The 23,972-nt window shown below is 38.2% G+C and overlaps 3 protein-coding genes across 4 annotated transcripts in view; 2 read left to right on the top strand and 1 right to left on the bottom strand.

Annotated features, from left to right (window-relative positions):
- The window catches only part of LOC141427948 (uncharacterized), a 33,143-nt gene extending 31,947 nt beyond the window's left edge, over positions 1-1,196 (top strand). Inside the window, exon 26 of the mRNA XM_074087558.1 lies at positions 311-1,196. Coding sequence (XP_073943659.1) covers positions 311-394 — 84 coding nt within the window. The 3' untranslated portion in view covers positions 395-1,196. The remainder of the gene's footprint in view (positions 1-310) is intronic.
- On the bottom strand, positions 1,189-8,345 carry LOC141427949 (zinc carboxypeptidase-like). Of its 2 annotated transcripts, XM_074087559.1 has the most exons (9): positions 8,291-8,345; positions 8,008-8,141; positions 6,397-6,472; positions 5,010-5,163; positions 4,283-4,443; positions 3,752-3,839; positions 3,033-3,235; positions 2,347-2,434; positions 1,189-1,576 (listed from the first exon to the last, which is right to left on the bottom strand). In XM_074087559.1, the coding sequence occupies exons 2-9, from the start codon at positions 8,079-8,081 to the stop codon at positions 1,389-1,391; spliced, it is 1,032 nt and encodes a 343-aa protein (XP_073943660.1). In that variant the 5' UTR covers positions 8,082-8,141; positions 8,291-8,345; the 3' UTR covers positions 1,189-1,388. The 2 variants fall into 2 exon arrangements, with proteins under 2 accessions (XP_073943660.1, XP_073943661.1); XM_074087560.1 differs by lacking the exons at positions 8,008-8,141; positions 8,291-8,345 and having other exon boundaries at positions 5,010-5,176; positions 6,397-6,459.
- LOC141427950 (uncharacterized) lies at positions 8,107-22,527 on the top strand (the record flags this gene model as incomplete). Its single annotated transcript, XM_074087561.1, is given in 4 exon segments — positions 8,107-8,170; positions 11,039-11,376; positions 11,464-11,547; positions 22,371-22,527. Coding segments are annotated over 3 exon segments (562 nt in total), but the record flags the coding sequence as incomplete, so codon positions are not given.
- Between the last annotated feature and the right edge of the window lie 1,445 nt (positions 22,528-23,972).

The raw sequence follows: 23,972 nt of genomic DNA, 5'->3' as shown, positions 1-23,972 counted from the left end.
TAATACTAAATTGACGGCACATTGATACTTTAATGTTCATCTTAGAGATGTAAATTAAATGTAAAAAAATATTTCAAAGCCCCCGCACCAAGAGACAGCAATAAAACTGACATGTCTGTTATACACGGATTTAACAATTAAAATTTGAGGATCAATAAATGATCTAAAATTATGTTTCTTGAAAATTGTACAAAACAAAAGTATAGCTTAGTTTTGTGAGTAGATTTGAACCTTGAATTTAAAACCCTATGGTCAGAGACATCCTGTATATTCATGCGCTTGATGCAATGCTATCTATTATTGTTTCCAGGACAATCTCGTGATAGAGGAAGAAACATTTTTTAACACCCATCCGGAGCCGAACACCGTCCAAAATGTTACGCCGGCCGATTAGATGGCAACTCAGCTATTTTCACCAGATCTGTGCTGTGAGTGAATAGGTAAATTAAGCGTTTCTACTGGTTCATGAACAACACATTCCCCGCAACACATCCCCGCACATCTCTGGTGAAAACGATGCCTTCACTTCTTTCTGTCATACGGTATAAGACCAGAGGCCGTATTGCCTAACGTTTCTGATGCTCGCGATCGCAATCAAATGACAGATTTCGCATACAAAAACTGACATTGGATTGCGATCGCGAGCGTCAGAAACGTTAGGCAATACGGCCTCTGAGGCCTTATTGTTTAACGCGCGGGCTCTTGCCATCGCTTTCACCATCTCTTTCTGTCACCATCTAACACCATTAGACAGAAAGAAATAATGAATGCGATAGCAAGCGTCCGCGCGTTAGAGAATACGGCCTCTAGGTAAAAAGAAATAGCGAATGCGATCGCGAACGTCAGCGCGTTAGACAATACGGCCTCAGAGGCCGTATTGCCTAATGCTTCTGACACTCGCGATCATAATCAAATGACAGTTTTGGCATACAAAAACTGTCATTTGATTGCGATCGCGAGCGTCAGGAACGTTAGACAATACGGTCTTTGGTTTGAGGTAGGTGCCAAGGCTGTGACTATAGATGAAAAGGTTGTATGTAATGGACTTTATAACCAAGTTACATTTATTGTTACATTTACGAAAGTTTTGTCTATTTCGATTTCATGTTAGATTTAAAAACCAAGACTTTGTTTCCTTAAGTGTAAGCATAAATACTGTTTAAACAAATAAAAAATATTTAATTTCTTTACACTTATTTAATATAGCACTTTCTTTGCCCTTTATTATATACCCATCACTGATAAATAAAAAATCGATAGCTCAATTGCTAATTTGCTGAGTTCCATTTTTAATAAGCTTACAGATAACTGGCTGTAGTATCTTAAAAGTTTACGCAAATATTATATTTTTAGCTTTTAGTTAGGACTACTAATTTCCTTTGAAACCTTTACTTAAGATACCCCAAATCCTTCGAGCCCTGGGCAAGTCCCAGCATCATTTGGGTGACCTCGTCGCCTTGTTGATAGATCAGTTGGGGAGGCCAATGGAAATAATAGCCTCTGAGCTCGTATGTGTATACCAGTGGAGTGCCAAGAGCGAATCGCACCCAGTCCATGCTGCCGCCCGATGCTTTGTCTACAAAAAAAAAAAGTTTAACTCAAAGTTCTTATCCAATCACTGCGTGTTCATACTAGGTGGCATAAAATTCATATTTTTGACAGGCATAAAACTAATTTTAACATAATCCTCATTTTACGCATAACCAATTGCCTATTTAGACACAAGTTAATCCTAACCAAAACTACCAATAAATAATACATTGTTGGGCCAATTTTTATTTTCTTGTCGATAGGTATCTTTCTTTTCCCAGATTTCAATTTGGTGAATTGGTAAAGTTGCTTATTCTGACTATGGTAAGCCCAATTTGACACTATGTCCTACAAATTTTTCCATTGAGTTACACAGTGTATGAAAATTTAGTATAAAATGAGGAACTTAAAATGAAAAAAAAAACAACAAAATAAAAATTTACCCTGTTACGAATATTTGTTTTTATTTGCCCTTGTGGGGCCTCGCCCCCTGTCCCCCCATTTTCTAGCTGCCCAAACTGAATTATGATTTTCAATATAATTACTAAAAAATTATGATATTCAACATTATGATTTACTAGCCTGTTACCCGCGACTCCGACTGCGTAGAATTCGTTTATTGCTATCCCGCGGGAACTATGCAATTTTGCAAGATAAAAACTATCCTATCTGTATACCAAATTTCATCTAAATCTGTTCTGTGGTTTAGACATGATGAGGTAACAAATAAGCAAATAAACAAACAAACAGACAAACTTACAAATATTTGCATTTATAATATCAGTCGGATAAAACTTATGATAAAATACAACTTACACAACAATTCTGCAGCTGACGCAGGCCCATCATATTTAGCGCCGTTTACTTTATAGCCGTATTGTAAGGACTTGTTACCGATTCTAACCTACAAACGAAAAAACGTATATGTATGTAACGTAACGTGCAACGTGAGTGTAAAAGATCAAGCCAAGTTCAAACAAAAAAACGTTAGGTACCTACACGAAACACGGAGCCACTTCAAACTGGCCGAGTAAAATCTTTAATTTATTCTGATAAGTAAGTGTTGGTTCGATTTTTTAATAGCATCATAAATATATGAACTGGCGTATTCCGCCAAAGCTTAATGAGGTTTGCGATCTTTGTTTAGAAGATGCAGGCTCAAAAATCTCTACTTAAATAACCCTAATGTGTTTTCAGTAATACGTACCCAAACCTAACTTTTAACATTTTCGAATAAAGTTTTGTGGTTAAAGCTTCTTTTCAATCTTTTTTGGATCTAATATGGGTAATGAAACCAAAGTGATCCCTAGTCAAAAAAGTTTGGGAAAAGGTAGTTACTTATTTTAGAAATTCTATCCATTTTATTTTAAAATAAATTTCAGGATTATCAATAAAACTTGACATCCATTTGGATCTCATTTCTTTTGTCAGCGAAGTGGACAACCACCCACCCATATTGTCGTCAGTATCTGCAGCAAGTATGAGCAAGAAAACTACATTACCAAATCGTCATAATTATCAGAATGTTCCGCGGAATCTGAGTAAGGCACGAGGAGCATTTGCGCGTCAGCATGGAAAGCTATATAACCGAGGAGGTTCTCGATGCCAGAAATGTAAGCTGATAGGGTCCTGGTTTCTATCTCGGAGAACGGCTTCGACCCGCCGTAGATTTGATAATCGCAGGGTCTGTCATTTGCGCCGTGCTCTGAAAAAATGTAATATTCATGTTAGGTCTTTTCCTATATACCGGAAAGTTTCCTATATACCAAATATTAATTTTTCCACCTCGTAATTTTGAGCATTACTGAGATTATTATTGATTATGAGACTATAAATAAATCATAAATGAGACACTATTCCAGGCTAGTTAAAAGAAATCGTAATAAAGCCAATGCAAATAACACAGATATAGATTACACTAGACTACGCAAATGCATCTACTTCGCGTGTCCGAACTCCGACCAAACGTACAGAGCCCCAATACAAAGACTGACCGCTAACTAACTAATCATGACTATTGACTGACTCGAGCCCCACAGCGCGGGCGGGCGGCGCATTTGAACGCGTGGACATCGGGGAATTGACATCGCTAATTCGCTCTTGAGACGTCACAGTAGATATAAAAAAGTGACACGGTTGGTTTTCATACAGATTGAGGTGTTTGCGTTATCTAGTGTAACCTATATCTGTGGCAAGTAAAGTGCTTTTGTAGATAGTTTACTTAGCCAATTATAATCCCAGTTGCGATTTGGGTCCGCCCCGTAACACCCGTTACCAGATTTTGATCGAGTTTTCCTCCACATACGGTCCTGAAAGTTTGAAATCATAACAAAAATGTAATAATCATAAGCGGTTCATAAAAATTAATAGGTTTTTGAGTAAAATACGTTTTTGAAGCCTTGGTGTCCTAGCGCCCAATGGCCTCTCAGCAGAGCTCGTGGTTCGATTGGCGTGCAGTGAGGGTAGGCAGTAGTTGGTCCTTCGAACCCGGGTTCGCACCTTTGAGTTTGTCGGAATTTAGGCGCGAAATCACATTAAAATTTTACCATAAGCTTTGCGGTGAAGGAAAACATCGTGAGAAAACCTGCACACTACCTGTTTTCCTTCACCGTAAAGCTCGTGGGAAATTTTGAAATGTAATTTCGCATTTTAAAAATAACAGCAATGAGCCGGGGTTTGAACGCATGACTCTCTGCTTAAGAGGCCACAGGTCAAACCACTAGGCCACCACGGCTTTTTTTAGCTAACTTACTCTAGTATAACTGTAATGGTAGCCATCAGGATTCACAGAAGGGAAGATGCGCCAGTCGAACTGATTCCTAAGAGTCACGATGTCAGGGTCCTCGCTCGTCAGAAGTTGATTGATGAAGTACGTCGTTGTTGCGGGAGTTATCCATTCACGTGCGTGTATTCCTTTGTAAAGTTTTGAGATTGAAAAAAATCATAAATAGGGAAGAAAAATCAAGATTATTCCCATTCAAGTATGTTTTTTGAATAATAACCACCGTGAGTCTCTGAGACAACTACACCATGGTTTATATGGACACAGTCTCGTCTGTTCAATAAATAATTTTACGTTTTTTGTTTTTAAATCTTCAATTTTATTAAGCAAACGTTACGTAATGTCAAATTTCAAGTTTCTAGGACAACCGGAGGTATCTTGTAGGTTTTCAGTTATTGCCGAAACTATGGGAACACCCTAATAAGTGACTGTATCATTTGATTTTTCATTGCTTCAACGAATAGCAGATTATTTGATATTATTTGATAAATAGCTGAGTATTTGATATATTTTCAGCTTGATACCATAGTAAAAGAGGAGTCATCTTTTACTATGTTGATATCCTCTACGCGTTCTTGAGAAGAATGGCCTTGACAGACGGACAACATTGGGATCCTGAAAGGATTATTTTTTTTCCTTTTGAGACACGGATGTGCAAAATAAATGGATACTTGGCTTCGACTTTGAATGCACTTACCGGATTCTATAAAGATGACTGGTTTGCCTTCCCTTCCTTCGGGGGTGTTAATCCGTAGTCCTTTGATTTGACGACCCTCGTAGCTCTCTCCGCCAATGACCAGCTCCGTCCATTCGGGATACGTCACACTCATGTTTTGCACATAACCGTAAATCTAGAAAATAATACTGAACTAAAACAATTACTTTGCTCACCCGCGAACTTATGATAGCTACGTTTATGCGAAAAATGTGCATGTAGCTCCTCCATCCGTTAGACTAACATCTGGCATGGTGAATAGTATCAACACTCTGAGGATGAACTCTGGTTGAGTTCGAAACGCGTCAGTGTAGTGTGGTGATAGTATATAGATGTTCTTACAGTGTGGAGGTGGAGGATCTGCATGAACACACATTTCTTGCATAGTCGTGCCTGAGGCTAAGTTGCGTGTCAGAAGTTAGCAGATGTGCAAACTAATTATTTTTAGTTTATTGTTATGGACCTCTGCGTGCCTGTTCCTGATTCAATAAATTAAGTAAGTAGGTATATACTTGCGCATTTCTATCTACCGTTGTACCCTAAATTTATCTCACCGATTTCAACAAAATTTGGAAGGTAGACTCAGTCCATGATTCCGAGCTGGAGAAACAGGGTCTCCAGATGTGTCCCCAAAATATTGTATGGATGTGTCCGTTTTGTTACGAAAATTATTAAGAAAAATGTGTAGCAAACGGACATATCCATACAATATTTTGGGGACACATCTGGAGACCTTGTTTTTCCAGCTCGGAATCATCGGAGTCTACCTTCCAAATTTTGTTGACATCGGAGAGATAAACTCGGGGTACAACGGTAGATAGAAATGCCCACTTAGTGTAAATAATAGAGAAGGCAACGTTAAACGAAATAACTTGCGTTTAACATTGATTGTATGTTTAAATGGAGAGTGTTTCAGACACTGCATGCAACGACACACGCGACACAAACTGCGAACGTTATTCGAACATAATGTCTCGTTTTCTGAAGTTCCTCCTGCGGCCCACCATACAACAAAATATGACATCGACATTTAAAACTTAATGTCTCATAGATAAAGTTGAATTTATTTTTTTGTAAATTTGAATGATACAGAGAAAATGACACTATTCCTTTTTCAAAAGATATAAGTTTTCTGTTTTCTTGCTAACAATATGTACTAGTATTATCACTTTGAACCCCAGGAGGTTAAACTAGCGGATGTCCGCGAATCCGTCCGCGTAGTATTCGTTTATCGATGCCCCGCGCGGGAACTACCTATGCAATTTTCCGGGATAAAAAATATCCCATGTCCTTTCCCGGACTCAAACTATCTGTACTGAATTATTATGTATAATGGCTATATAGCTAGTTATGTATACTTTAAACTTACATCGTCGATGTCGTAGTACGAGTTCCATGAGAATGATTTGCTCCGGGACGGACTTTCTTTTTCCAGGCGAATAATCCTTAAATTTATAACGTTAATTAATAAAATATCACTCGTTAATAATTTTGAGCAAAATATTTAACTAACACGTTAAAGCGAGCACTGTGATGCTACGTCAATTGACGGGATTTATGTTATAAGTTCTGATAATATTATTATGACGCAACGTATAATCATAGTAAAAGAGGAGAAGTATGTCCACTCCGAACCTTTAGAAGACTTAACTGCCTACTCCGGCCGGACGCTTAGGGTTGTCGATGTCTAATTTTAGATTAATTACCTACCGGCAAATAATTTTAGTACGAAAGTTAAGTTAAAATTGTCTTAGATCTGTGTCTAGACAAACTATGCCGCTATATTATTATTATACTAAATTTAAAAATATTACTTATAAATTCGCCGGAGTGGTGACGACGACTGTGTACTTACATATGTTTAGATACACATAATACTATAACTATATTGTTTATAGTTAGGTAGGTAGGTATCTATTATTACATTTTTTGATGTGTCCATGCACGAAACTATTAAACTACACTTATATACTACTAATTTACAACTATACCTAATACAAAAAAAGTACGTAAGTACGAGTACGCGAACGTAAAAGGTGATCATCTCGCGAAGCGAGCGCAAGACGAGCGAGCTAAAATCAAAACGTACGGCACCGACGGCAGCGCAGCCTTGACTTGAGTACAGAAAACTTAATCCTCCTTAAATTATTAGTGTGTGCGTGCGGCGGGTGCGTGCTTACCGGCGCCATCCGGCGCGCACACATTTAAGCCGCGCGATGTACCTACTTTTGTTTGTAGTGAACTTACTTCTCTTTTACTATGGTATATAATCACGCAATCACGCCCTAATTTTTTTTTTGCCTATTGTAATTTTGGGACAATACCCCGTACACCCAAGTACTAGTTACGTGAGCAGGGCCGGAGGTGTTGGGGCAACAAAGCAGTGGAGACCCCACCGCTACAACCCAAAAGTATTTTCCAAATAAAATGAACAATTGTACAAATTACTATAGGTAAAGGTAAAACAGCGAAAAAAAACCGAAGGAAAAGTTGTTTACAGTGTTTACTCGTCGGAATTTGAAAAAAATTCCGAAGTGTGGGCCCCTTTTATGTGGAGGGCCCTGGGCTGTAGCCCCGGATGCCCTCCCCATAATACGACCGACCCTGTATGTACGTCATTACGCCATCACAACGGTTGCTGTAGGCTCCTACCCTCACTCGGTGATTTTATTTCAGTTTGAAGTCAAAAAAAAGTGTACCCTTTCTTTTTTTTTAAATTTTGGAAAAATATGGTTTTTCCTACTCAGAATCAAGAGCATCATCAATTCTGATCGTTTAAAAAATGTCCCCTTGTCACGCCCATACTGAGTGTAAGTATAATAAAACGTTGCAAAAGTAACTTTTCTTTTGGGGACATTTTTTTAAACTATCAGAATTGATTGTGCTCTTGCTTTTAAACAGGAAAAACCATATTTTTTCCAAAATATAAAAAAAAGAAAGGGTACGCTTTTTTTTCAAAACGCCACAGACTAAAACTTACTGAGCAAGGTCATTGAAAACCAGTGTGGACTTTAGTTTCGTATTTTTAACAGTTTCTTCATAAAAGTGTACCATTTGAGGTGACACAATTGTTTGTAGCGACGTAGCGCTGTAGCGTTTGAAGAGAAATGGTTCCTGTAATATAATAAATAATACAAAATCACGTATAGTATAAAAAGTTCCAAATGCGTACCTACTGGGACCACGTGGGAATTAGCGCCCACACCATCTTGGCAGTGTCAACGTGTAGACTCTTCTTCACAGCTATAGAAGTATCTACTTACATCTAATTCGTTAATAATTGCTTCAAACTGATCGAGGTCAACCTTAGCACCAGTAACTTGATACTCTTTATAGCCATCGTAAGTTCTTACATCCACACTAGAACTATAAACTAAACTTGTACATAAACCTATTAGAAAAAGACGATTCATGGCTTATACTATACAGTTACTGAACGGAATGTTTCTGTTAGTTTAGACGATGCGGGTGTTTTTATACTCTTTATTTAATCCATCAAGCATGCTAACTATTTGAGTTCCAGAACAGAAACATGTATGTAAATAGCTTTGTTGTAAGTAGTTGACCTTTATGCCTGAAATAGGATTCCATGTAATATAGAAATATTAGACCAAAAATCAATGATGGATCAAGTTACTTCGATTCCTCTCGATAGTTTGAATGCCTTTTACTGGGCTACACGAATTTCTATCTCTGATAATAATAATTAATACTCTTTCAAGGTTTAGTTATAGAAACATACAAAGGGCAAGGTAGCCATCGCTTCGTATAAAGATGTCTTAGCAGGGAAATTGGAGTCAAATTCCACGGCTACGTTGTCGAAAGAGTGACTCATTATAAATTAGAAGAAGAGTAAGTTATTACACAAGTTGAATGATAAATTTTCGCCTGAGGATTAAACGAATTAAACTATAGGATATAATTTCAATGTATGGATTAATTCAATTTCCCCACTAAGATATCCGTTAGGAAACGGAACCCTCTAGACCTGCGTTGTAATCATGTACGTACACAATAGGTATTAGTAAAACTTTGATAATACAGGAATTTCCTATTTTTAGTGCGGGTACTAAATACTGATGTAGAGTAGATACTGTCCTATATAGTAGATCTATGAAACATCTTTATACAGGGTGTAATCGTTAAGTGTAGCCAGGCAATTATTCTGTATATATAACAGATATCAGAAAAACAAACTGATATCGAAAATACGTTACCCAAAGAGTAAAAGCACATAAATATATTTTTTTTAATTGAAGTGGTAATATTACCTAAAATTATTAAGATTAAACGCTTCCATACATATTTAGTACCTATGACGTTCCTTGAGGCTGTTTGCCTACCGTAAGAGATAAAACTGTTTGAAATTCATTATTTACACGAATAAACTGTACCTAATAAAATAATAAAACTATTTTTATTAAATAATAATTCTATAATTTATTTTTAAGCAAGTATATTTTTTATTTACAGCAGTTGTTCGAAGTGAAGCTCTTGCTGTGCCGATACATTGACGGGCCCTATTTAGGCTGGAAACAGTCAGCCTCGGTCAGCGTAGCTATATCTATGCGAGTCTATGAATGCGCTCACAGCAACGCTGACGGTACGCGCATGATTTGGTGCGCGCGTACGGTCGGTCGAGCCGTCGTTCCGGCTCGTCGGTCGCGCGGCGTCGGTCGACCGTCGAGCTATGAGATTGTATGGATGCGTTCAGTGCTTCGCTAGCGGAGCGACCGACCTGTGAACTGTACACACGCGTCGCAGTTCGCCGTCAGCGTAGCACTGAATGAATTTTCGCAACCGACGGTCAGCGCTGATGGTCAGGACGTACCGTAAGTCGAGCACTGTTTCCAGCCTTAATGTTTCTAAATGAACTTTTCTTCATGATCCCTTCCTATATACGTCCCACTGCTGAGCACAGGCTTCCTCTCAGAATGAGAGGGCTTGGGCCGTAATTCCCACGCGGGCCCAGTGCGGATTGGGAACTTCACACACACCATTGAAAAATCATTATTCACTAGATCTATAAGCAGGTGACTGACTATCCTACTAATCCTACTTATCCTACTTATTATATTATAATTATAAATGCGAAAGTTTACTTTATATTATAAAAGCGATAGTTTGTGTGTGTTTGTTACTCCTTCACGCTAAAATGGCTGGACGGATTTGGATGAAATTTGGTATGTAGATAGCTGGATGTCTGAAATAACACATAGGCTACTTTTATTCCAATATTCCCACGGAATAGTTGTTCTTAACACGACACTTCAATGAAGATTACGATTTAAATTTTGGGGTTTCCCACGGGAATTTTGTAAAATAACGGAATTTCAGTTGTAACTACCAGATCGAATAGTTTACGCGTGCGAAGCCGCGGGTAAACGCTAGTTACATATAACCGGTATTTTTAATATGTTATTGTTCATTCTACTTCCTTCAGTCATTTCTAGCAGTCCCTGTTGACACTTTTCATAATAACCAATAATGAAAGTGCTCCGTGAAATTCCATGAGTGATCGATCATTATCAACTTTATTTTGAAGTCCCATCAAATACAGACGTAAATAGAAATGCCAGAACAAACATTTAAAATTAAACTATTGAACAAATTAATAGTAGTAGAAAATGTTATGTGCATTTATCGAAATTTCGGGACATTAAGCAAACAAGCGAAACTATTGGTGACGCTACAAGTCACTATTGCGGCAATCATTCATGTTGCTTATTTTCTACATTTTACTAATTATATAATTCACAAACCCTTCGTCACAAACAAAATGCTCCTTGCTCACGAGTTTACCTACAATATGCTGACAACTATAACGACCTTGCTTAATATCATCATAGGTATCATCCAATCAGTAAAATTTCAGAGCATCATGACAAATATTAACCTCGTGCATGGTTTTTGTGAAAATAAAAGAGTATATGCGAGAGAACTGCACAAACTCACTTTACGGAGTTACATAAACTGTATCATTATTGTTACTTCTACTTTCGTTGTTTTAGCAGCTGTTATAATAAATATGGGCACATTCCCCCTCGATGACCCGCAATATTATGTCATAGTTGCTGGACAAACTGTTTTGACAGTATGGAGAGAATTTCAGTTCTATGTTGGATTGTCTACATTCAATGCTTTGATCACAATTACTGCTTTAGCATTGAATCAAATGAAGGAAACATTAATAGAATCACTTAAGATCTTTGACGAAAATAGTGACGATGTCCTAGAAAGTGGAAAAGTGAACTATAGTCGGCAGCTAGAAGTTGTAATAACATCTGTTCAAGCTTACGATTGTTTGCAAGAGTCAAGCAAAAATATGCGGCAATGCTTTGGAATTCAAGTTAGTACTGTCCAGCTATTTATTTAAGCACAAGTACCTCATTTGTATTGTAATATTTACAATTTTCACGTATTGTTTGTTTTACAGATGCTGTTCTCGCTCTTCAGTTTATCTTTATTTTACATCTTCTTGTGTTATCGTGGTATAACTTCAATTATGGCATTAGTTATGGTGAGATAATAATTACTTTTATTATAGTTTCGTATATAATTATATTGTATCAATACTTTCATATATATTTCTAAGGGAAGTTACTGATTGAACATTGATGAATAATTATGTATTTTTATATATATAACCACTTCGCGGCTAACTAATTATATTTCAAATTCAAATACGTTTATTTGTCAAACATACCTAGGTGAAAACAGGTGGATATGAATGGCAGTTAGCCGCAAAGTTGTTATAAAGTTTATTGAAACTACCTAACAAAAAAAATATTAATGAAAACAAGAAAAATAATATAAAAACTAGAATAGAAATAGGTAAACCTGTGCTTTATGGTAAGCAGTGCTCCTCCCCAAAATTCCCTTCATTCCACCAACAAACTGCATAATAATTTTGAACATGAAACTACCGTGAGACTCACTCATATTAAATGATATTTTAACGGATAACCGAGTTTAGCTCGACATGTTTCGGGCTATTTCGTAGCCCTTCTTCTCAGGAGCACGCGCGCGAGCAGAGCGGTGGCGTGAGTGTGCGTGTTGCGGCAGCCGCCGAGTCGCGTGCTCCTGAGAAGAAGGGCTACGAAATAGCCCGAAACATGTCGAGCTAATCTCCGTTTAAGACGTGAGTTATCCGTTACAATATCATTTAATATGCATAATAATTGTAGAAAAGCATAACGTACAATTGCATAACACTCATTACCTAACAAATTTTGTTTGTATAGTGATTGAAATATATCCCTTCGGCATAATATCCTACCTACTGTGTAAGACTTAAAAATAGGTTAGGTGTGTTTCATCTACCACGCGGAAAATGAGCACCGTTGTCTTGCGGAATTTATCTCACTTGTTAATTTTTCGAACATAAAATATAAAATGTACATTTTGTATTTTAAACATTCAATTTAGCTACCTATTTATTAGAGATGTGCCGACTAGTCGCCGACTAGTCGGGAAAGCCGACTATCCGGCCACTTTCGTAGTCGGCCGAACTAGTCGGCGAATAGTCGGCAAAAGCGCCGACTATCCGGCTTCTTACTTTGTACGTTATTTCAATAAAATATTTATTTTCATGTAGGTAAGCTGTTAATTTTTGTAGTATTTACTGTTTTCCTTGCCCACAAGGGAAATTATATTTTTGTCAATAGTTCTACCTACTTGACTTTTACGGGAATCATTGTTCTAATTGTTCAAAAATCCTACACGAGACTTTCTGTTTGACATCATCATGTCAGCCGAAAGACGTCCACTGTGGACATAGGCCTCCTCCAAGGCTCTCCACTTAGACCAGTCTGTGTGCTTTCCGCATTCATCGCGATCCCGCGATCTTAACCGGGTCGTCGCTCCATCTTGTTGGAGCCTACCGACAGCTCGTTCTCCGGTCCGCGGACGCCATTCGAGAACCTTCTGACCCCATCGGCCATCAGTTCTGCGGAGCAATGTGCCCGCCCCACTTGCCACTTTAGTTTCGCAATTTCTTCGGGCTATGTCGGTAACCCTTAGTTTTTACTGCGGATATCATCATTTCGGATTCTATCCGGCAGAGAAACCCGTGCATAGCCCTCTGAGTGACTTTGAGCTTCCTCATGAGGCCCATCGTTAGCGACCACGCACGTCTCAGATCCGTAAGTCATCACGGCAACACACATTTGGTCAAAGACTTTTGACTTCAAACACTGCGATAAATTGGAAGAAAAGACACTGCGAAGCTTCCCGAACGCCTGTCCAGCCGAGTCCGGATTCGACGAAGTGATCTCTTTCTCGAAATTGGATCTACCTATCGGACTGTTAGTCTGAGGTATACATAGTTGTCAACAACTTCGAGCGCAGAGCCTCTGACTATTACGGAAGTTGCAACAACATGGACATTTAGACATGGACTTACGTCTTGTCTATGTTTATTTCAGGCCAACTCGTCGAAACTGCTGAGGTCGGCGAGCATAGCACTGAATCCTCCATGGTCTCTTAGCCATGACCACAATTATCGTCGGCGAATTCGATCGAAGGTGATTAAGTACTCGCCATTTAATGTTAATGCCTTTCCTTCCCTGTTCAGAATCCTTAAAAGCATCCTCCAGTGCAGCAGTGAACAGTTTCGGAGAGATCACATCTCCTTGTCTGACTCCCCGCTGCAGAGGAATAGGCGTCGTGCTCTTAGTCCGGTAGTCGGCGGACTTAGTGGCGTTTTCGTACAGAGACTTTCCAACACTTCGATCATACCGGTAGTCAAACTTGGACCGCTGGGTTGCCTGCAGCAGCCCAAGTCTCGATCTAATCGAAGGCTTTCTCGTAGTTACAAATGCAAGGCAAAGGGGGAGGTATATACCCTTCGGTCTTCTGTTATAACCTTGCGCAACGCATGTATGTGTGTCTACGGTAATTATGGAGGGGCAGCAGCGGAGGAGATGAATTATAATTGCGGATTTAATAATAATAAAATTTAATGATAAAAGAATACAAGTTTTACTTAAACTATCACGAATGGTTTCGTGTTGTCCTATAGGACCCGATGTAGGTGTCGAAAGGCCGCGAGTCACTGTGCACACTGGTTTTGTAATTAGTTTCGAAACTGATTGCCTAATTCACTGTGTCGGCGACGTAGCGTGGTGACGTAGTGTCGTGACGTTGCGCCGTGACGTTGAGTTGTCGTACGAGGTGCTGACGCGATGACGTAGCGCTGTGTAGGGCCGTGCCTAACACCTCCCCTCTAAGTCGAGCTACTATTTGCTAGGTTTAGTGCAAATGTAGCGGCTTTCTTCAGCTCTATTTATCTTGCTTGATATCGACTTTCGCTCTGGCTCGATGTTTTCGATATAGTATGAAGGCTGTTACACCTGCTCCGAATAGTATGATAAGGTACAATGGTAATGTAGTTGTGGTAGAGGGTTGAAGATTGGATCGCATTTGTCTCGATCGGCTTTTCCATAGATATTTGTTGCTCGATAGCTTCAAGATTGCTCAAATTGATAGAGTTCATTCTCAACATGGGGCTAGATTGCTGGCTTCTGGTTTCTGGTTGTATTGACATTATTTTCAGTGGTTGGCCTCGGAGTTTGTTATTAATGTTTACTATAGTAAACTGTGAAGACTTGAGAGAGCAGTGTTGCGGGATAGTTGCGACGTAACTTCCGTTCAAAATGATATGTTGCTCCTGCTGGCAGTTGATTTGTACTTTAGTAGGATTGGAAATGTTATGGCATAATGTTGATCGTCCAGCTCCAATAGAGCCTCCTTAGACAGAGAGATAGGCGTGGTTTTACACGTTCCATCTATCTCCTGTAAATGAATGAGTTTGTGAATACAGTCTCGCTCCGTACGAATCTGATGGCTGAGTTTTTTTGGCAGATGTACCAGTCGCCGGATTTAGGGCATTCTGCCTCTACGTACACATATTTCTTGAGGGTTGGTTGCTATGAAAGGATATGGAGGAATAAGGATGCGCCCGTATTTGTTTGGCAATGGGCATAACTTATAAAAATCAAATGAGCCTTGACAAATAATTGGTACTTTTAGGACAACTACTAAATCATTCTTAGAAAAATAAGAACCTACATTTATGAAGCTATAGTAATCTCTAGTATCTAAATCTAAGATTTGATCTTTGCTATATATCTCGTGCAATTTCCCAATCATGTCCTTTAGAGAACTTATACTTAAATAGAGTGGTGCACATTACTTAACTTACTGAAAGCTAATATGTTTTCTATACGTAATAATTCGGTATATAAGTCGTTTATATTTTCACTAACGATATTAAACATTGGGCAAGATGTGCATAATCCAGCAGTTTTCCATTGCTTAACATACTGTCATTCTTTAAATTTAATAAATCTTTACTTAAAATTTGCTGATTGGTATTCAATGCTGACAATATTTTCTTATGTTCAACCATCCATTTTTTATTTAAGCTTATATGTTCATTAAAAGTTTTCGACAATTTTTTGTCATTGTTTTTTAGAATTTTGAGAGCATGATCATATCTAATGGCGTCATTATGGTCTAGTTGCCGCTTATGCTTTTAATAACTGAACCTAAAGGATCTATAAGTCCTCGTCGCACTCTTTTGCTAGAGAAAGTACTCAGCTGCGCCGAAACCTTATTGAGTTTAGCATACAATATTTAATTTGGGATTGGAAGAAACGAAATGTATGTATTTTGCTAAGGAATTACTTGCGTTAGTAAGCTGTGTTTTGATGAGGTCAATGTCGTCATGTAATTTGCCAAGCTGAATGCTTTGCAAAATGTGTGGTAGTGGGAAACGACTTTTGTTGGTCCCATTTTAAAGGCAGGATTCCAGGTCCATCATCGAAACTTTCAAGGTGGATTTCTTGGGTTAGGGCCAAGCTGATCCATGTCCACATCGGTAGATGAAGCCTGTAACAATTGAGATTTACGTACTGGTTTAAGTCGGGACTTAGGAACGGGGCCTCGTTTTTTGGAAGTGTATATGTGAACAGGTAAGTCCTCTTTAACTGTATCATGGGTGTATCTAGGAGCTATTTTTTGTCTATCTGCAAGAGGGTTTCGTATGTAAACCTCTTGCTGGGGAGAGTATTCTATGTTAGGATTTCTGTTCATATTTACTCTTGTCATTATGGATTCTCGTTGCTCTAAACAGGAATTATGCACAAGGTTATAAACAGTTTTCATTTTTGTTACGATGGTCATTAATATAGTTCTGCAATAGAAGTTCTGTTACGTCAATGTCAATAGGGTCTCGTGGGTCGAAGTGTCCGTTTATTAAGTCATAGGGTCGACATTTAGTGAAACTATGTATTGAGCTATTATATGCCAATAGAGCGTAAGGTACTAAATGTTTCGAGTGCTCACTACTGTTTTCGAGTTTTTAGTATTCGCAAGTGTTCTAGGAAAGTACTATGAAATTTTTCTATAATGCCATTTTCGTTTGGTGCATGCGCCGCGACTTTGTGGTGATTAATCTTATGAACTCTTAGAATTTCTGCAACTAGCTGGTTCGTGAACTCGGTACCTTGATCCGTTACTAAAGTTAAAGGCAGGCCATGATGAGTGCAAAACTGTAATAAGGCTTTTACAATACTAAGTGCGGTGCCATCAGATAACCGGTATGCCTGTGCGCGTATTTAGAGAATGAATCGATTATTGTTAAGTATTTTCGCGTTCAACAGTAAATGTGTCAGCGTGGACGGTAACGAAAGGTTTTGTTGCCGGCGGCACTACCTGGAATTGCGGTCGAATCGGGCAACGTTCGTACTTAGCTTGACCACACACGATGCATTCGTTTATGTATTTGGTAATGCTGTCGCGCATTTTTGGCCAAAAATATTTGTGTGCTAATGCTAAATATGACTCATTTATACCGCGATGATTTGTCTTACCTTCGTGGTATTTACGGATAATTTCTTGCTGTCGTTCAAAATTGGAAACATTTTTCTATTTCAGATTTCACTAATACTAATTTCATGGACGTGTTTTTGAATGTATTTTGTATGATAGGTACTATAGTATACATTTCTTCTATAGGCTGGACTAGTATTGCTGTACGATATTTAGGATCAACATGTTTAGTAATTGCGGTTATTAACTCCAGTTCCAAATTTTCTTTACAGATTTCAACGTATGTCCTTAAATGTGTTTCAAATGGCTTTGTTAGGGTATCAGAGATACGTGATTTTCGGTCGATGATGCGGAAAACTATTTGTCTAGTAAATTTGTTAAGTGGATCATCAGAAATAGGAATTTCTAAAATTGGACTTTCGTTGCTTGTATGGTTTGTCTCTGTCTGTCTGTCCTCCAAGTCATAGACATTGGGAGTTTCAGGTGAGTTTGCTATCATTGAACTGACCTCGTTATGTATTTCTATACGTGACAATGCATCAGCGATGGTATTAGATTTTCCTTTTTTGTATATTACCGAAAAGTCGTATTCAGATAGTTTCAAGCTCCATCGGGTGATTCTGGCATTGGGTTCTTTAGGTTCATCATCCACTGCAAAGGTTTGTGGTCGGTTATAATTTTGAATTTACGACCAAAGAGGTAGGGTCTAAAATATTGAGTTGCCCACACAATCGCTAATAGTTCTTTCTCAATTGTGCTATAGTTTAATTCGCTGTCATTTAATGTACGGGACGCAAATGAAATAGGTTTATCGGAAGTTAAGGGTCCCTGCGAGAGGACGGCACCAAGGGCAACGTTAGAAGCATCTGTTCGAAGGATGAATTCTTTGGAAAAATCTGGGTACTGCAATATGGGGTCATTTATAAGCAAAGTCTTGCATTTCTCAAAACATTCTATATATTCCTGGTTAATGTTTACGCCTTTATTTTTCTTTAGGCACTGAGTTAAAGGTTTTGTTATGCGAGCAAAGTCCGGAATAAATTTCCTATAATAACCAAGTAGGCCTAAAAATTGCTTTATTTGCTTTGCAGTTCTTGGTAAGGGATATTTTTTTATAGCTGAAATTTTATCAGGATTGGGTTTTACGCCCTGTGGAGTAATTATATGCCCAAGATAAGGAGTTTCCTGTTTCATGAACTCTGACTTATCCATTTGGATTTTAAAATTCGATTCCCTTAGTCTTTGGAATATTTTTTCCAGATTGATTATATGTTCCTGAAGGGAAGTGGAAAAGACTAATATATCGTCCAGATATACTAAACAGATAGAATTTTGTAATCCTTGTAATACGTTGTCCATTACGCGTTGGAATGTGGACGGGGAATTTTTTAAACCCATTGGCATGCGTAGAAATTCGTAATGACCATTTTCAACATTAAATCCAGTTTTATGAATGTCGGAAGGGTTCATCTCTACTTGGTAAAAGCCACTTGCCAAATCTAAGGTTGTAAAATATTGACATTTGCCTAGTTTATCTAGGATGTCTGATATGTTGGGGATGGGGTATTTATCATCTATTGTTTTTGAATTTAGCTTTCGAAAATCAACTACTAATCTCCACTTTACTTTTCCGGATGCGTCAGATTTTTTTGGGACTACCCAAATGGGTGCGCTCCAGGCTGATGTTGATGGTTGAATTATTCCCTGTTCTAACATTTTAGCTATTTGTGTTTTAACTTCCTGTCTGTGAATGTACGGATATCTATATGTCTTGCTATGAATAGGGACTTCATCTGTGGTTTTTATGTGGTGTTTTATTTGATTGGTAAATGTAAGAGGTTCATCCTCTATGTAAAATATGTCTGCGTATTTGGTACAAAGTTTCCTTAAGTTGAGTGTCTCCTCTGTATTTAAATGATCTGTGCGCAACCGAGATAACACGTGTTCAACTCGCGAAATTCGCTGTGAGTCATCACTGCGACGACACCTGGTCTCAGAATTAAATAACTCAGCGTTAACCGGCTCGGTTAGCGTGAATATTACATCATGTGGGAACGGATTGGTGATTTCGACAATACCTTTGTTATTGTTTGCGGTACTGATGCAATTACTTATAATGCAATTACAAAGTACTTGCCTTTCCACGAAAATGTCGCCGTTTTGGACATCTACTGGGGTTTCTACTAGTATGGAAGAATTTGCGGGTATTACGGATTCAAGTAAATTTATATTACCGGAGGTGTACATACATATCGGGTTTATAGCTTGTGGGGTTCTAAACTGTCGGGTTCCGTAATTTATCACGGCTTGCCATTGTTCTAGCAAATCACAGCCAATCAAACCATCAAAGTAGTCATGGAATTTATAAACGAATAATTTCAGCGGTTGATCACTATTAAATTCTGGAAAAGACGGGATCGTTATAGAGTAGTCATTGATTGTGGATGCATGTATGTTTGTCACAACAAATGGATCGTATTGTAGTGGATATTCGGTGTAAAATTGCTTGACAGCTTCGGGACTGATAAAAGATTTATTCGCGCCGGTATCAATAAGCAATTTTAAAGGTGGGTTCTGTATTTGTACATAGGGCAACTGTTGTTGATTTTGTGAATTAATTTCTATCCGGGTAAAGTTTTCGTAACATTCTTGCAAAAATTTTGAGGATCTTGGGTCTCAGCTACGGTGTCCGGTTCCTGAACTTGAGTTATCTGTTCGACATCATCGGAAGGTACATATAACTCCGGGGATTGGTCGTAGTCATAGTCATAGTCAGCATAATAGTTGTTGTCAACGTAGCTTTCGTCAGAAAATAGGCATTCATGTAAATTTGTATTTGCATTGTTATTATTACGGTGTGGGTACTGATTCCAGTTTCTACTTGGGGCTAGAGTGCGGGCTACAGGATGACTAATACCGCTCATAGGTCTGGGGTAATTTTGATTCTGGTGGGGAAATATGGGTCTTTGGGGAATCTTAAACCCTGTGGACATGTTAGAACGAGGTAATGCTCGAAACATCTGCTGAGTCCTGGATGGGCCAGCCTGCTGTGGGTTAGTTTGAGGTCTAAAAAAATTAGTATTGTTATCAGGTCGCTGCTGCTGAAGATGCTGCGTGTTGTTATTGTATGGCCTCTGTGGAATGTTAGTGTTGAACTGTTGGAAAAATTGAGGTTTTTGCGCAATTTCGTAGTTTTTATTTTTGTTTTGTAAATACATTACATTGAGCTCTGCTTGTGCGTATTCGAGTGCTTGTTCCAGAGAACTAGGTTTCATACATCTAATGCGGGATCCTAAAGGTTCAGATAGGCCTCGTAAAAATGTTTGCAAAGCTAGATTCTTATATAACTCTCTTTTCGCTGATATGGTGGTTTCTACGGATTCGTGCAATTGAACGTAAGTTACTATGGTGCTCAGTAGGTGCTGACATTTTTCATAAAATACTTGGGGAGTATCACGACCTTGCGTCATCATAGACAAATCTGTATATAACGCAGTTTCATTTCTGCGGTCAGAGAAATTATTTATAAGTGATTCTCTAATCCCGGCCCAAGTGTCAGGAATGCCATTGGTGGCAAGGGTTCGCGCTGCGGAACCAGTTATTTTGTTTAAAATTCCATTTAATATGGATAAATTATTTAAATCATTCCCGGCACCTGGTTTCACATATGTCGTAATTATTTTATCACACAAATTAAGAAATCTAACCAAAACATTAGGATTACCATCGAACTCTGGTACTACTCTAAGGGCTTTAAAAATATCATCTATATCTACTTCTCCCATTTTCTCGTGTTCTGGTATACTACTTAAATTTCTAAAAGAATCGCTACGCGCGGTGCGCAGAACTTTTCGTTCGCACACCCGAGATCGGGCAGAAAGTGGGTGAAAAATTTGGATATTGGGAAATACACAGGAATGCAACCAAACCCTATGTGTACTCACCACCACATTTCACGATGTCACTTTTCTTCCTCTTACTCAGGCGGCAAAATGGTCTCCTCGTCTGTGCTGCTCAGGTTCTTTGAAGAGCCAACGTGCACGTAGAACGTGATCAGGACGGATATCGATGTTAGATTTCGCGTACCGACTCGGCTCGACTCACGACTGCGCCAATTATGGAGGGGGCAGCAGCGGAGGAGATGAATTATAATTGCGGATTTAATAATAATAAAATTTAATGATAAAAGAATACAAGTTTTACTTAAACTATCACGAATGGTTTCGTGTTGTCCTATAGGACCCGATGTTAGGTGTCGAAAGGCCGCGAGTCACTGTGCACACTGGTTTTGTAATTAGTTCGAAACTGATTGCCTAATTCACTGTGTCGGCGACGTAGCGTGGTGACGTAGTGTCGTGACGTTGCGCCGTGACGTTGAGTTGTCGTACGAGGTGCTGACGCGATGACGTAGCGCTGTGTAGGGCCCGTGCCTAACACGGTTCTATAGCCTTTTCGGATGCCGTTCTTTTTGACATGATTAAATTTAAATATTTTTTTTAGCTCTTTCACTTTAATGAACAATAATAGTAGGCATTATTTTTACACAATATTTTTTTCACAGAAACTTCGCTTTGTTAGATACAAAAGCAAATCTCTAGAAATAAAAAAATACGAATAAAATAAAATAAACAGGTTCCGAGACGCTTACAGGCGTCGGTTGCGACTTGCGCCCAAATCAGCTGGTTAACAAAGCGTCACGGAAATCCCCAAAACTGTGATCGGCTTGGCCGACTAGTCGGCCGATTAGTCGGCTTCTTTACAACCGACTAATCGGCTAGTCGGCTAGTCGGCCAAAGTCATGATCGGCACATCTCTACTATTTATGTATGATATCACTAATTATATCAACCGTTTACTATGTTGTCAGAAATTATACAGTTTGTTGTTATGCATTACGTTTATGTGAGAGGTAAAAATCTTTACACACCCATTTTCTACGGTATTTACCGCGCATCGCCTTTAGTGACTTCCCAATATTTCCACACCAATTACTATAGCTTAATGATCTCGTGAATCTACCCGTGTAGGTAGATGATATTAATAAATGAATGCATAATTTTTATTTCGTATAAATCCATTATTAATCAAAATACCATAAACGGGACTTATCACGCTATTTTTACACGAGTAATATTTACCTCGACGTTTCGGCAACGTTACGTTTATTTGTTTATGGTATTTTGACTATGAGTGAGAATCACGAAAGTTTGAAAAGTTAAATCCATTATTGTTTGTTAGTGGAAACTTATGATAAAATAATGAATAATAAACTATGCCAGTGAATGATAATACATAAAATTTTCGACCGAACTTTGTCTAATCTCATTTTTGCACGTCGGTTTTTTCTTTTTATTATTATAAGAGGGAGGCACACGAGCAAGCGGGTCATCTCCACAACACGTAATGAACAAAAGCTTAAAATTATTTACTAGGATTGCCCTCGAATCAGTTTCGGCTTCATATTCGGTTGCAGAAGGCTTAATTTTGTAGCGTTTCTTAATTTTTTAGGATCTCAAAGGCGGGCCTAATCACATTATAATTGTTCTACAACTAATTAACTTTATGGGTGCTATCGTTTCCGTGCTTCGTGCCGGACAAATGTTGCACAATGCGATGGAAGAGCTAAGGAGATCCACAGCAAAATTAAGCCATAAATTAGTAATAAGTAAGTAAGACTTAAACGCAAAAAATATACTTGGTAAGTAGTTTACATTTTATGAAGTGAGATCATACACTTAGGTACCTGCATTTTTAATGGCATTGTATCTATAAGTTGCAGGGAAATGACCAAAACAAATATTTGAACAAATCTGTAATAGATATGATCAAATCACACAGGATGTTAAAATGGCGAATTACTAATAACTTGTTTAGTGAAACGATGAAATCAGCCATTGGCCGTCTTCTGGCTGATGATGATGATGATTTTGAACTACTTAATAAGCTTTTGACCTAGATTTGCAATATATTTAACTACCTAAGCAATAAAAATAAGTAACATGGCATTCAGTCTATGATGCGGTTTACGCTATTGTACGTTTGTTTACTTCCTCCTGAGGCCCACGTCAAATTCAAGTAACACTCAGTCAGTTCGTACAGTGCTACATCCTTCCTCTAATAATATTTGATAATATCCTTTGCTGTATGTGTATGGGTATTGCATATAATATGTTATTTTTGTTTTTTTTTATTTTTTTAGTATCAGGTGCCTCTTGCATTGTGCCTTATGTCCGTCACTTGGTTAAAACCTAGGCTTAGTCTTAGCTGTGTGGGTAATATTTAAATACCTGTTTAATTATATTATAAATTTATAATGTAACAAGTGGAGCTGTCGTTTAGCTCAAATTTGGGCTCTGCAGAAAATCAGCGTTGCTGCACCCACTGTGTAGCAACACATGCTGAGTGGAGACCCTTTTTCGGTGACAATTGGTGTCATCACCATGCAATTTATTGTGATTTTGCTTGTATACCTATGTATATATTATTGTTTTTTGTGTTTGGTGGTGGTACTGTTGGGACCGTTAATAAATCATTTTTCTTTCTTTCTTTCTTTCTAATTACCTAGTAAAAGTTGATATTTGCTTCGATATATGTCTTAAATTTAGGACGTAGAGCCTTAGGAGGTTATTGCGTTTCAAATTATACATATACCCTTGTGACTCAGTAGAGTAGGGTCCTATTGGCAAGTTTTGGATACGGAACCCTAGTATACTAATTTTTAATGTTGGATTTAGTTTCAGATCCCGATGCAGTTGAATTGCAAAAATTAGTGAAGGATTTTCTTCGACAAATGAGTTTCGAACCAATCAGAGTTACAATTTCGTCAAATCTAGCAATACATATGGCGCTATTGCTGCAGATTCTGACTCTAATAATTTCTTATACAATAGTTTTTCTTCAGTTCAATCAAGTGGTGTGAAAAATGAATTACCTACTCCTCATTATAAATCTCACGTCTGATTAAAAAATCCAATTTATGAAAAGTGTAAACAAAAACGCCATTAACCAGACCTCAAACATTTTAGTGATGTGAAAACCGAGAACCTATTGCAAAATAACTAATCTTATCAGTAAATCGATTAACTTATTAATTGAATAGATCATAGTATT

The sequence above is a fragment of the Choristoneura fumiferana genome, chromosome 5, assembly GCF_025370935.1.
Source record: "Choristoneura fumiferana chromosome 5, NRCan_CFum_1, whole genome shotgun sequence".
Classification (NCBI taxonomy): domain Eukaryota; kingdom Metazoa; phylum Arthropoda; class Insecta; order Lepidoptera; family Tortricidae; genus Choristoneura; species Choristoneura fumiferana.
The sequence above is the reverse complement of the archived record's forward strand: the minus strand, read 5'-3'. Positions and strand labels throughout refer to the sequence as shown.

Bases quoted from the DNA above. Each gene is read 5' to 3' on its own strand.
- LOC141427949 (XM_074087559.1), bottom strand. From the start codon at position 8,081: ATGGTACACTTTTATGAAGAAACTGTTAAAAATACGAAACTAAAGTCC. The intron at 6,473-8,007 runs GTAAGTTTTAGT...TATAAATTTAAG, and splicing joins GTTTTCAATGACCTTGCTCA to GATTATTCGCCTGGAAAAAG. The intron at 2,435-3,032 runs GTAATGTAGTTT...TTTCGTTTGTAG, and splicing joins CTGATAATTATGACGATTTG to GTTAGAATCGGTAACAAGTC.